Raw genomic sequence first — 15,246 nt, forward strand, 5'->3', positions numbered from 1 at the left:
GCGAAGAAAGTTGAGCTCGTGTGCATGTGTGCGTGTGATAAAAAAAACGTGATCAGGAATCCATGTTTAGGAGCTGCTGATACACTGTTTAGAATGTGAAACAAAAAGCCTCTGTCATTTTACTTTTCGTATTTTACTTCTCATGTGGCAGGGTAAAACTGCATGTGATCTATCTGTCAGAACTTTTGCCCTTTTGTTGCTATCTTTAGCAGGTGGAGATCTGCTTCTCTGGGGTCAGATCCCCTGTGTTTCCCGGGTCACATATCATGCAGGCCTCCAAAGGCTCTGGACCCCCCAGCCTTTTCCGCTGGCAGGCCGAAAGGTGCGTGTGTGTAAAGCCTCAGGATTTTCAGATTAAGTGAGTTTCACCTGGATATATGAAAGTTCTTAAGGGGTCCACAATGAAGTCCACAATTAATCACATAATGTAACAAAGTATGAATTGCTTACCATTGTTTAGAAATGTCACTTCCTGCACTCTTCAGTTGTGACCTCATCTTGCTCACAGAGATGTAAATCATTGCTATATCAAGTATGAAAATATGTCACAAAGGTCTTAGGCATCTTTGTGAGTCTTCTTTCACACCATTTTATCCCTTTATTCAAATTTGAAACTTCATTTGGGGCAAAGCTTCTAAGCTACTGTATCTTTGGAATTTTTGCACTACTTTAAAATTTGAAAACATTATATTTTTTGCAGGTGATTGATGTTGCCTGTGGTGCGTGGCATATCATGGCTCTAACCACAAGTGAGTAACCTGTCACCGTTCCCAAAGGTTCGTATTTCTCTGTTTAATTGATTTGGGGGCAGTGAGAGTGGGTCACCAAAGATAAACCAGTCAAACTCAGGTATTGGGTCTTATTTTCCTCTCCACACTGGTTTCTCATCCTTTTCTTCAAATGATGTCTTGTTCCCCCTCAAAGCCCCTCCTCACTCACTTTCTCACTCATCGAACCATAATTCACTTCAGAGGGAAGCATCATTAATGCACAGTAGGACCCAGCAGCTTGATGTGTGCTAATTATATTGTGTGTTTTACACGCTGGATGACTTTTGCTTAGTCAGTGATGAGCTCAGTCTCTGGTAATTGTTTTTTGGATTTGATGAGTTTATAAAAGCCTGTGTGTGTGAATGCGTATCTGGGCATGTTGTGCATGTGCTCGTCCGTTCATGTATGTGTTAGTAAATGTGTGGATGGTGATGTTTCTACAATGCAAACATCGAAATCCACATTTATTATGTATGTGCCTATACTTGAGCAGTCTTGTATTAAGGCCATGTGCATACATGTACAGCCTACCCTGTTTTTTACACATAGCTAGAAAGCCAAGATTATTCTCCAGCTCCACACATTATACGCTTCTGTGAACTTAATAATGATTAGCAAACAGTCAAAACCTCGAGATCATTCTGACACATTAAAACTACATGCAGTTTTAAACTCTACCATTCCAACACAACACTTTGACATGCACATTCAACCATGACACTACACTCCATTTCTTGCTTGCATTCTTCACAACCAATGTGATCCTTTTAGTACTGTACATCAGTCAGTGCTATAGCAGCCTTTGGCTAATCACACTGATTGGAGGTGTCCTTTGGCTCACCTGGGGGCTTCCAATCCTATTAGGCCAACAGTCCTGAGCCTAGCGTACCCAGCAGCCGCTCGTGTTTGATCACTGGTGCTTAGAGCCCACACTTGTCCTCTTATGTTGGTGTTAAGGCATGGAGGAGAGGAGCAGCAGGGTGGGGTTTGGAGGGGGTTAAAATGTGATCTCCTTAACTCTCTAGGGGGGCAGAGGGGAGCTCAGTGCCCCACCTCCCTCACTGACACTCCTCTGCTCCTCCAGCTGGAGTTGGTCTTTAAACTTCTGATGTCATTTGAAAAGCGGAACACTGCAAGTTTTTTTCCCAAGCAAAAGAGAAAAAGATGGAAGGAATGAAAGAATGAAAGATTGAAAGAAGCGCACTGTGAAGAGGCGGTTGACTGTATGTGTCTATCTTTTTGAAAGTGTAAGACGTTTAGAGGTTCACTCAAATTTCTCACATCACTCCCCTCCTCCCCTCTCCTTTCTTAATCTTTCTTTTTCTCCCTCTGCACACCTGAGCTGATTCCACCAGGCCTGTCACCTCTGTCTACCTTCTTCCTATCTGTACCACATACATTACCTCACCTCCATCACTTCTTCTCTCAGTCTTCCTTCTGACTGCTATTTTCCCTCACCATATGCCCATCACTGTGTCTCTCTTGTGGCTCTCGTTCTTCTCCCCTCCTGCTGCCCCCCCCACCCCCACCCCCTTCTTCCCTGGGCCAAGAGTGCCCAAGAAGAGCCATGTGTTTCCAAAGTGGACTGGATGGGAAATCGAAGCAGGGCTTCTGTGTTTATCAAGCCACAGCTCCGTCACCTTGCTCCTACTCCCGTCTGGAGGCCCTGGCAAATTGGTGACAGCAACAACAACAACCCTGCAGCACACATGCCCCTTTTCCTGTGTACACATCCACACACACACACACACACACACACACACACACACACACACACACACACACAGCATAGCACCTTGGCCTGTTTAGTTTTATTGCTGGTGTCAGGTGAGGAGGTGTAGGTAGGAGTGCTGTCTAATGTTCAGCTCACGCACATATACACACACAGATACACTCACACACAGCTATTTCCACCCCTGCCGACACCTTGGCTAACAAGACCTGTGAACTGCAGTGACAGAACTCCAAGACTTGTCAGAGTCCCACTCATTTAATGCCAAGACCCGGCCCCAGCTCTAACCCATCACAGTTTCTGCATGCACACCAAGCCACATTAGGCTGCACAATGATATAAGAAATGTGAGTCTATGCTACTACTACTACTACTGCTACTTCAGGTTAATATTGTTTAAGTAATACCTTTACCACTCATATGTATGGTAATTCTTTTAAAAAAAAATCACCGACATAGTATAATATCAGTGTGGAGCTGAAATGTGTCATGGTTCAGTTTAACTTTACCCTCAGCTTGCACCTCATTATGGTGATGTGCATCATGATTTCTTTCATCTATAAATGTTTGAATGTCTGCTATTACTCTTGCCTGTCTACTTGCATGTGTGACAGTACAGTTATGTGTCTGTAAACCTGCTGTACCCACAGGCATCTTTATCATAAGTATCTAGTACTCTGGAGTCATTACAAGTAGTTTTGCATGGAATGTTGCCCCCTTTGTTATGTGTGTACAGGATGCTTTCTGCTCAATATCTTTTTCAGTGCCCCCATTCTTTTCTTTGGCGTGATCATATAAGTGGAGAATAAAGGAGAGTTGACTTGAGGTAGAGCCCTGCATGGCCTTGTTCCCTTGGAAATTAACTACACAAACAATGCCTTGCCATTGTGCCTAAGCACTTACAACGATGTAATTTAAGAGAGTATTGATCTATCCAATGCAGGGTCAATCAGTGGATCAATGGTGTGTGGGTTGGTTGGCTCGAAGGCTGTTTGACTGCATGAATGAATGGATGGTTGGATAAGGGATGAATAGGCAGTTGGATAATGAATGGATGGATGGATGAGTGTATGGATTGATTCATGGGTAGGCTTTAAGATGGATGCATTGAGGGCACCATTGCCAGGTCTGCACAGAGGTAAACTTAAGTGGTTCTGAAGATCTCACTTGCTTACTGTATTTTGTGTGGGACTCAGTTCTGTCCTGTATGCTTGCCACTATTAAACACAGCCTGACATTTACTGCAGGTTCAAGTTGATTTGTTGTCCATCCTCCCAAAAGAATCATTTCTTTACATAAGGTGAATTTAACAAACTTAACTATTACTTGGTCAGTTTTTAGCTGTTCCTGATTAGGGCTATTCAATATTTATGTCCAGCATGTATAGTAGATAGCTGCCTCCTACCTACTAATATTTTTTGGCTAGCTGGATACAATATTAAATCCATCAATGAGCATTAGTGACACAGAGCAAGAGACTGAGTGAGATATAAATGTAAAAAACAGTCATTGTCATTAGCATGTTCTTGGTGGATCGTTGTGATGTGTTTACACCAGGGTTGCTTGACCTAGTTACCCAGCCCCTGGCAGCACAAGATGGAGAAATGAAAGATAATGCAACACAAGGGAGAGAGTTATATTGCTTTATTATTCTTATATGTGAGGCACTTGTGAGTGCATGCACACACACACACAGCAGTGATCATCAGGCGCTCAGAGGTCGCGCCTTGTGCCGAAGTCAAAAAAAAAAAGAGAGAGAGCTTATTTAAAATTCTGTAAGAGATGTCAATTGTGCCCTCTGCATATTTCTATGGAAAATTTGTAAATAGATCCTTTGTAAATAGCTTCTCTCTTGCCAATCACCCTGTCTGCTCTGTGCACAGCAGCATTAAAAATTGATCCTTAGCCGCACCAGGGTGAAATGCTAACATTGCTGCCAAATGACTGATTAAAAAGAAAAACCTTTAATCTTTGCTTAAAAGTGTCTACTGCCTTGGCATGCCTTTCCCTGTGCTCCTCTATCTTCCAACGCTGTGAAGGGAAGGAGGGGGTCGCCGTGGGGGAAACGGGGTCACGCTTCATGTAGAGTCAGCGCTGTACAGTGATATAGCTCTAGAGGTGAGGGATTTCACTAAGAGGAGATCTAGGAATCGACATGCATTGCTGTCTTCTGAATTTAACCTTAAGCCAGAGGTTAAAAACACATTTGAGCATTCCACAACAGGAGGTGAATGTGCTGTGGTACTCCTGCTTATTGATTTGTTAAAAGAAAAAAAAAAGAAGAAGAAGAAAAGAAAGAAAAAGTATTGTTTCTTTCAATTTAGCTAGTTTCAGGTTAACAAAAAAAAAAAAAATCACTGAGGCCCTATTAGCAATTCATTATGAGACGTTTGACGTGCCTCCCCCTCAAATAGTAGCACTGCATTAGAAACTGACACTCAGCTACTAAATGATGACTAAAGAACCATGAGCTCAAATTTTAGAACATAAAAAAGGTATTACAATGTGTATTTAAAGTGCTGAGAGGTGTGTTTGTGTTTCAGAGAGTAGAAAGAAGAACAGACAGAGTGCTCACCCAGAAACTGAAACTCACTTCAGAGACCTTGCTCACTTCAGAGACCTTGTCAGCAAACCCTTACCGATGGAACACACACAGAAAGAAAACACAGCACAGGTAAGATAAACATATCTCCTCTTTCTTGCACTACAGCCCTTTTATTGACGTACATATTGTACAGCTAAATCTAACTCTCTCGCTAACTCAACAGCTCCCTATCTCTTGCAGTGGATCATTCATGAGTGATATCTTTCTCTTCCACACTCCCTGCCTGCCTTGTTGACATCCTCATTGTCCATCCATTGTTTGCTGCTTTCCATTTTATAGTTTCAGTTTCCTCATACATGCTGTAAATGAACATCAGTAGTTAATGGTATAATAGAGCAAGTTTTATTTGAGTAAATAGCACAGGTGTGAAAACATCAGTGTGAATATATATTCACTTACCTCTCAGAATATCAGTAAGGGCCACTAAACTGTCACCCAAAGCCACACACACATACACACACACACACACACACTTCCGCCCCTCCCCATCTCTCTGTCATTCAGGTGTTTACTGTCATTCATACTCAGGGTTTTGTATAATCCTCTCACCACACCTGAGTGCTCCCCACTCAGTGTCACTGGATTTACTCTCTCTCGCCCCCCTCTCTCACTTCCCCTCTCCTCTAGCGCGCAGCCTTTTTCATTTTGCATCGCAGTCATTCTTTTACACATGCTGTCATTTCTTATGTAAATAACCACAGATAAAAAGACAGTAACAGACATTTTAAGATTTACACACACCGCTCAGCGCGTATGTTTTCAGTCATCCCCTCTCATCAGCCAGTTTGTTTGTAGAAGTGTCTTTGCCTGTAGCCATAAATTAGGGGTTGTGATTTAACTCATTGAGACAAAAGAGAAAGACAATGAAACATGCATAAAACAAATGATGTGGAGAAGGTGAGGGAGAGGAAGAGAGAGGGAGAGAAAGGCAAGGAGGGTGTACTGAAGGCAGAAATGGGCCAGTATGTATTTCTGCTCTACTTTCACTTCGCAAAGGCTTCATTAAGAAGTCTGTTTCCAGAGCATGGTGGAATCTTTACGCACGTGCATGTACGTGTGTGAGTGTGTGTGTGTGTGCACAGGAGTGTGTGTGTATATTCATAGGTTAGTGTGTGTGTCAGAGCCCATGCACATGCATGTGCATATATATGTGTGCATGCCCATAACATTATTTGTGTGTGTTCAGTGAGCGAGAGATCTCCTAAATTATTTAGACCCAGAACTCTCTAATTGGTATCAAGTTTTTAAATGGGGTCAAATGAGCAGTTTCATGCTGCTTTCTCTTGCCTTAAGTCTGTATCATTACATCTGGAGCTACACTGCAGCTATTTCAATGAACTTGAACCTCTAAATGCTGTATTTGCCTATTGACTGGGGCTCTACTCTCACACTGGAGAAATACGCTGCACCAGGCTAATTTAGAGGAAGGAATGTAGCTTCTTCTTTTACCTCTGATAGAGCTGTTTTAGTCCATCTAGTCGTATGTTATTCTGTAAATGTTCTGTAAGAAATTTGTTGTGGCATAAACATAGAGGTGAACACACAAACACACACTCAAAGCCTTAAGCAGGGCACAGAGATGGTATTAGATTTAAGCCCTCTAATAAAGCCAATTAGAATTATACTGCACACTGATGAAGGCAGTCTTTCCTGGGCAATTCTCTCACTCCATATAGACACATACACATACAGCATGCACATGTACACCCATTTATCAGCTGCACACTGTATTCCTGTTGTTTTAAATTAATTAAGTACATTAAGTCCAGTGTTGGCCAAGTCCCTTGAAAACTTTTATTAATGACATCCATCATACATCATTACATATGATGCATATGAAAAAGAAAGTTTTCAAGGCAGTTGAAAAGACTCTATGTAGTCATGTGGAAAACTAAGTACATCTTCATTTATCCTGGAAAAAAAAAGAGTTTGTTGCTTTATAAAAAACCCTTCATAAAGTTGGGAGATTTTACTATTCTTCATTGAGCGAAGAAAATAAAAACCCCAGATTTCTTTTCAGCACTGTAGCCAGGCTTAGAAAGAGTCAGTGTTGAGCCAAGTATTTGTTTAACCTTAACTAGTAATGACTTTATGAATTTCTTCACAAATAAAATTTTAACCATTGGAGAAAATATGCATAACCATCTCAAAGACATTTCTTTATGTACAGCTACTTTCAGTACTACTGAAATTTATTTGGACTCTTTCTCTTGGATTGATCTTTCTGAGGTAACTTCAATAGTTACTTCCTCCAAACCATCAACCCCATTCCTACAAGACTGCTCAAAGAAGTCTTACCATTAATTAATGCTTCAATCTAAATTATGATCAATCTATCTTTATTAAATGGCTATGTAACATGGGCCTTTAAGGTGGCAGTAGTTAAATCATTACCGTATTTTTCGGACTATAAGTCACCATCTTGAACGACAATTTAAAATAATAATGGATTAAAGAACAGGACGAACACGGTTACGCCTACGTTATGCTAACGTAGCACATTCAGCTACATGACGCACAACGAACACGTGTTCGGTATGTTAACGTAACATTAAGTTATTCAGATAACCATAGCATAAAGAACATACTAACAAGTTAACCAAACCATCAATCCATTGAATTCTTCATCCTCGGTGTCACTTCTAAACAATTCCGTACACTCCGTAGACGAAGCGCCGCTTCCTCTTCTGTGTCGCGTTAGTCAGACTCGTCGTCAGCTGCAGTTCCAATTATTCCAGCCTTTCTGAATCCCAACAGGATGGTTTGTCACTGAAGCCCATGTTTTCTTGATCCATCCAATGACTTCCAGGAAAGTTGGGTGGCGCATTCTCCCAGTTGCCGTTAAGCTGTGCTCTCCATCCATCATCCACTGCGCCCACAGGTTACGCAAGACTGCCTTAAAGCTGCAGTTCACGGAGATGTCAAGTGGCTGGAGTATTTTGGTTCATGTGTTATAAATGTCACATATACGTCACTCCGGAGTATAGGTCGCACCCCCAGCCAAACTATGAAAAAAAGTGCGACTTATACTCCGGAAAATACGGTACTTTAAAAGCCATCACTTGACCCAGCTGCCTTAGCTAACTGTAGCCCAATCTCCAGACTTCCTTTTATCTCAAAAATTCTTGAAAGAGTAGTTGTAAAACAGCTAACTGATCATCTGCAGAGGAACGGTTTATTTGAAGAGTTTCAGTCAGGATTCAGAATCCATCACAGTACAGAAACAGCGTTAGTGAAGATAACAAATGATCTTCTTATGGCCTCTGACAGTGCTAGACTTCAGTGCAGCGTTTGATACTGCTGACCATAACATTTTATTACAGAGATTAGAGCATGCTATTGGTATTAAAGGTACTGCATTGCAGTGGTTTGAATCATATCTATCTATTAGACTTCGACTTGTTCATGTAAATGGGGAGTCTTCTTCACACACTAAGGTTAATTATGGAGTTCCACAAGGTTCTGTGCTAGGACCAATTATATTAACACTATACATGCTTCCCTTAGGCAGTATTATTAGAAAGTATTACATTTTAATTGCTATGTAGATAATACCTAGTTTTAGCCATCCGTGAAGAGAGATGGCTCACACCAGTTAGTTAGACTGCAGGAATGTCTTAAAGACATAAAGGCCGGGATGACCTCTACTTTCCTCCTAAATTCTGATAAAACTGAAGTTATTTTATTCAGCCCTACAAACCTTAGAATATGGTCTCTAACCAGATACTTACTCTGGATGGCATTACCTTGGCCTCCAATAACACTGTGATGAATCTTGGAGTCATTTTTTGACAAGGATATGTCCTTCAATGCACATATTAAACAAATATGTAGGACCGCTTTTTTCCATTTGAGCAATATCTCTAAAATTAGAAACATCCTGTATCAGAGTGATGCTGAAAAGCTAATTCATGCATTTATTACTTCTAGGCTTTAAAATTGTAATTTATTACTATCAGGTTGTTCTGAAAGCTCCCTGAAAAGCCTTCAACTGATTCAAACTGCTGCAGCGGAAGTACTGACAAGGATTAGAAAGAAAGAGCATATTTCTCCCATATTGGCTTCTCTTCATTGGCTCCCCATTAAATCAAGAATTGATTTTAAAATTCTTCTTCTCACATACAAGGTCTTGAATAATCAGGCCCATCTTATCTCAAAGACCTCATAGCGTCATATTACCCCAATAGAGCACTACACTCTGAGACTGCTGGCTCACTTCTGGTTCTTAGGGTATTTAATACCAGAATGGGAGGCAGAGCCTTTAGCTTTCAGGCTCCTGTTCTGTGGAACCAGCTCCCAGTTTGGATTTGGGAGAAAGACACCCTCTTTATTTTTAAGATTAGGCTTAAAATGTTCTTTTTTGATCAAGATTATAGTTAAGGCTGGATCAGGTCACCCTGAACCCTCCCTTAGTTTTGCTGCTATAGACCTAGGCTGCTGGGGGGTTTCCATGATGTACTGAGTATTTCTTCTTCATTCATCTCTTTTCACTCTCTCTGTGTTTATACACCACTCTGCAGTTAGTCATTATTTATTAATCTCTGGCTCTCTTCCACCGCATGTCTTTTGTCCTGTCTCACCCCCCTCACCCCCAACCAGTCGTGGCAGATGGCTGCCCCTCCCTGAACCTGGTTCTGTCTGAGGTTTCTTCCTGTTAAAAGGGATTTTTCCTTCCCACTGTCACCAAGTGCTTGCTCATAGGGGGTCATTAGATTGTTAGGTTTTCTCTGCATTTATTGTATGGTCTTTACCTTACAATATAAACTGCCTTGAGATGACTGTTTGTTGTGATTTGGTGCTATACAAATAAAATTGAATTGAATTGAGCCCTGTGATTCAGTAGCTTGCAGAACCATGTTTAGCAGCAATAACTTGAAGTAATCGTATTCTGTATGATCAGTCTATCATATCATTGTGGAGGAATTTTAGGCCACTCTTCTTTACAACTTGCTGGCATCGTTGCATGGCTTTCTTAAGATCCTGCCATAGCATTTCAGTCAGGTTCAGGTCAGGACTTTGACTGGGCCCTTTCAACACCTTGATTCTTTTCTTTTTCAGTCTCACCCAATTTCAGACAAGCTTTAGCTATTGGACTGATGGCCTCTAGAATACTTTGGTATACAGAGGAGTTCATGGTTGACTCAGTGACTGCAAGGTGCCTAGGTCCCATGACTGCAAACGAAGCCCAAATTATCACCCCTCCACCACAGTACTTAACAGCTGGTATGAGGTATTGCCGTGCTGTCACATTCTTTGAGAGACAAGAGGCTTTCTCTCGGCATCGATGGCATTCGCCATTATGTTGCTTCCATGAGCTTAGCGTACTTTTCCTTTTTCTTTTCATTGGCCTCTTATGCCGTTCTACCATGAAACAGTGACTTTTAAGTGAATGAGCTGCTTCAAGATTTATGTAGTCAGTACCATGTTTGGTCTCAGTGTTTTTTTTAACAGGCATTTCTAGAAGCTTCATTTGTTTTCCCAAATCAACTTTCCCCTCCTAGTTTTATGTCATAGCTAGCAGGCCAGGAGGTGTTCCTGGCAGTGATGATCTTATACACTTGGCAGAGGCATTTGCACTGGCTAATCGCTCTGCAGGTGATATCCACTCTGGCACTCCACAGATGTGCTCCAAGGTCCCTCACTTCAAGAAAGAGCAAGATGACCCTTAAATTGTCAAAATAATGCAGGGGTTAGTGACTGTAATGTAATTACTGAATTTTAAATTGTAGTCCATTATAGCAAAATGACTTAAAAAAAAAACCCACATTAATGTAATGTCATAGTAATGTATACATTATTGCCAAACATGGAGCACATTACACAGACTTCCCAGAAATGTGCACCATGCTGGATGAGTTGGCAGAGCAAAGGATGTTACAGCCTATATTTTTTAAGTGAAGTGTTCATAAATTAGCACATTGATAATTGCAGTACATATTATATAATTTGATAAATATTTATGTTTAAATCCTCAGTTTACTGTACAATAAAACTGACTGTACAATAATGCTATCTGTATCACAGTAGAAACAGCTTGAAAGATGTTGTGTATCCATCTGACAGGACTCCAGGCATGTTCAACACAAACTGGTTCAAGGTCTGGAAAGTCCAGAAGGCTCTGAGGAGCAAGAGAAAGAGGAAGAAAGTGAGAGTGCAGAGGACAAAGAAAGACATGAACAAAAACCATATAAAGATGAGGCAATGTCTGCAACAGGAATGGATGGGACAGGAAGTGGCCACTCATCAATCAAATCCAAGCAGGGGAATGATACGGAGGGTTGTCAGACAGCAGAGCGGTGGGAGCCGAGGAGCAAAACATGCAGAAATAGACAAGGCAGTCTTCATGTAGTCTTCACTACGCTCCATCTTTTACCTAGGTCAGATGGAGAGCAGAGGAGGCCCACTGCTGGCACTCTCCCCCAACTATCCAAAAGACAACAAGCGCAAAGCAGAATTTCAGCTGGGGCTCAAAAGGTGAGAATTATTAATGTGGTTATCACAAAGAACACTACAGCTCTAGTTTGTCACTATTGTGTTTATATTTTCATAAATGTTTATCTCTTCAGATAAGATCTTCATATCTGACCGAATTGGTCCAAAAGTCTGGAAGCAACAGTAGCATTTTGCAGAGTCCCAGGCTTAAATCCATACCCAGACCTCCTGCAAAACGTACAGGCCCTGGAACTCAAAGTTTAGCTTCTTGTCACCATTCAAGAATGAGACCACACAGTGGCCTTAAGTCTCCCATTTACAGTTCTTCTTCAATACCAAGCTCCGGACAGCAAGTTCACATGTTCCCATCCTCCCTCCTGGAATCACAAGTCGAAACGTCTCTTTCTCGAACTCCACCATCTTCTGAACCATTTACAAACTGCTCTGCACACAGAAGATGAGCTTTTTCCTATAGCACTACTTCAAGAATCCAGAGGTCTAGTTCTGCCCAACAGTGAACCAAGTAAATGTGTATGTAACTTTTTTTTTAATTTTAAACATGTGTTTTCCTTAACCAAAAACATCAAAAAAAATGTTTTGATGGTTATATTTTTAAATATTTTTGCTTCCAAAGTGATGGACAAACCACCTCCTGCTCTTAAGGAGTTCTCCAAAACAGAGCCCAGATGACTAAATAACAGGGTCCACTTTACTCCTGTGATCACACACTCTGATTTAGCAAATATGTTCCTCTGATAGGCCGTCTCAGTCAACAACACTCGTGAAACTTGACTTCATTTGAAGGCATTAGACTTTGGTCTTACAGTCAGAGCTGTGTGTAGAAAATCTAGAGACCTTGAATCACATCATTTCTTCAGAACTTGAGAAGGTTGAGGGTTTTTTTTTTCTTTTACCCTGCACACTACTGTACCACATTAATTTTAATACTTACAGTATGCTGTTTATTAAAGACATAACGCCTTCTCGGATCTTGGCCTCTTGTAAGGCTTTTCACGGTGAGGAATTTTCATGGATGTCTGTCTCTTCAGTATAAGTCACATGTGTATGCCACTGTGGCTCTTTTCAGTGTGAGGAAATTGATTTGTTGCAGAGATAATATGAGTTTTTTCAAAATAAAATCACAAAGCTTCCTTTCAGTGTGGCTTGCTCCTTGTCTTTGCTGTTTTGTTTCATGTTTCTTAGTGTTTTCTTCATTAGCTTGGTATGCAAACTGTCTCTTTGCCTCAATTCTTTGCACAACCACCCCATAATTTACAAAATTCCAGCCGAAATTTTAATATTAGTCAAACTTGTGATATTTTTTATCATCTACTTCTATATATGGGGACATTACATTTTGGCTTTGCTTATACTTCATTCTGCTAAATAGTGTTTTATACTTTGTTAAGCCATGTTGTTTTTTTGTTGTGTTATGCAATAAAATAAACCCATTATCTCCATCTGAGGACTTTTTTTTCTTTTTTTAACAAAAGTGTGTAACAACCTTGTAACAAAATGCAACTTCCTGTTCGAAGAGCAAGCTTAGTTTATATACATATCACAAATATCTAGGAGAAATTAAAAATGCATCACAAGCCAGAGCTCAGGTCTCAGGAGGTTAAAAAAAGAAGACCTTGACCTCATGTTGTCACATAATGGCAAAATTATTTACTAATTAATACCACCATTAAGTATCTAAAGGAAAATTAAATCACAACTCAGAGGCTGGTGGTAAAATAATAAAAGTGATTTTAAACTGAGTCTTAATTTATTTTTAAATAACAAGCCCAACAACTATATGCAGGCTTGTAGTACTGATGGCACTGAGACATCCACCCACATCTCTCTTCCACTCCCTATGGTTTGTTTTGGTGTGAGTAAGTGTTGATTGTGTGTGTATCACGTCTTTGCCCTGCGAGACTCCTGCCAATCGATTCAAGGTGAGACCTGTCGATTAAACACCCTGACCGGTGCTCTCTACCTAACCCTGGGGTGATTCAATCCCACCCCTTATACACGTACACGCACACACACGCACACGTACACACCCTCTTCACCTGTCATCCATCAATACCTCCATCGGGGCCTCTATTGATCCCCTCCATCCAGCCTCTTCACCCCACGCAGTACAACATCAGGGCCAAGACAACGTCCGTGCAGGTTTAATTTTTGGCAGATTTACAATAAAGCTCGAGTTATTATTTAACTCTTCCAGCTGCGGTGTGCTCTTTGATTTAGCACCCTGGGAGAGGATGAGTTACAGCTGACACTGAGAATCTGCTGGGGCTGGAATGGTAGGCACCCGGTTCATAACTCAGCCGCCGAATGTGTAGTTAGTCAATCACTTGATCTGTAATCACAAATGCTGCCAGAAATTACATGAGTGATGAGCTGTAATAAAAGCACTTACTTTTCCTGCTCTGTCTCTTAAGTGTTATTGGCAGACCCCTCTCTCCCAGGAGGCCATGGCTGTGAAACAAAATCCCGATATAAACTGCCTCATTGGTCCCTGCCTCACGCTCTGTCTCTGTGGTGTACTGTATGTGTATGTGACTCTGTGTGTGTGTGTTAATGCAGAGTGCCTTCACCACAGTGTAATACAAAGCTCTTTTTGACAGTCTTTCTTCAACTTTTAGATTGCCTTGCTTCAGGACAAATGATCCTCACTCCAGTAAAGACAGTCATCCTCATCTCTATCATTTATAATCTCTACTGTCTGCAGAGATGCAAAGACATTCACTCACAATGACTGTTTTTAAATAGGCCTAGCAGTATTAATTGTTAAATAAAACCTAATTTAAATTTACTTTTAGGCATGTTGCTATGCAGTAGTTTAATGCTACAGTAAAACTTTTTTTTAGCCCAAATTTGATCTCAGCCTTTAATGTACTCAAAGTTTATATTACATCAGCAACATGACCTTATGTACAGGTAATCAAACATGTCAGGGCCACGGCACAAACCTTTCTTTGACAGTCTGTGACTCCCAGCGCTGTAGCCTTTAGCAGGAGTTCATGCATGACAGTTTTATTAATACAGACCTCTGTAATAATTACACAGTGTCTAGCATGCATTATTGATCAAGCCTATTGATAAAATCATATTTTACTGTAAAGGTCTGTTGATTTGATGCATTACAGCATAAATCTGTCCTCACAAGCAGCTGAGCTGGAAATCTGACTGCAGAGTGACGGATGCTCTCACAGATAAACACACGCAGGGCTGTTTATATCCACTGTCTGATTGAGGTAGAATGACATAAGTTTAAGATAGTGATGTAATGATATTCATATCTTTAGTCCAACCACATGAATAGGCGATCACATAGAGACGACAAGTGAGATCTGCCTTCCAGTCCAGCTCATATGATGTGATATATAAGCAAGGGTGTTTATAGAGTCACTGCTCCATCTTATCATGATTTGTGTTGTCAGCAGGGGCTGGATCTGCATGGCGTTAATAGATTCTGATGTGGTTCAAATGCCCCATGGTGAATGCGAAATAGAGATGAATGTGACAGATCGCACAGGACTTGTCCTGTATATAAACGGCCTTTCGAAATGTTGTTCTCACAGGGAAGGAAGGCTGGTGTAATGGCTGGTTTGTAGGGAAATGCCTGTGCTGTGTTAAAATGGTAAGTATGTGATCCTCAAAGTTGACCTGCAAGTCAATATCATGAAGAAATTTATGTGATTTTTTTTTTTTTT

General features: G+C 40.9%; 1 protein-coding gene and 1 long non-coding RNA gene across 2 annotated transcripts in view; both read left to right on the top strand.

The window, feature by feature from the left end:
* LOC115786172 (ultraviolet-B receptor UVR8-like) overlaps positions 1-776 on the top strand; it is a 245,227-nt gene extending 244,451 nt beyond the window's left edge. The window contains exons 8-9 of the mRNA XM_030738221.1: positions 210-322; positions 701-776. Of these exons, the coding sequence (XP_030594081.1) occupies positions 210-322; positions 701-757 (170 nt within the window). The 3' untranslated portion in view covers positions 758-776. The remainder of the gene's footprint in view (positions 1-209; positions 323-700) is intronic.
* A 4,283-nt stretch (positions 777-5,059) lies between these two features.
* On the top strand, positions 5,060-12,797 carry LOC115786227 (uncharacterized). Its single transcript, XR_004020404.1, has 4 exons — positions 5,060-5,176; positions 11,171-11,581; positions 11,674-12,070; positions 12,174-12,797. It is a non-coding gene; the product is annotated as an uncharacterized LOC115786227 (long non-coding RNA).
* The last annotated feature ends 2,449 nt before the right edge of the window (positions 12,798-15,246 follow it).

The sequence above is a fragment of the Archocentrus centrarchus genome, chromosome 9, assembly GCF_007364275.1.
Source record: "Archocentrus centrarchus isolate MPI-CPG fArcCen1 chromosome 9, fArcCen1, whole genome shotgun sequence".
In the NCBI taxonomy this organism is placed as follows: Eukaryota; Metazoa; Chordata; class Actinopteri; order Cichliformes; family Cichlidae; genus Archocentrus; species Archocentrus centrarchus.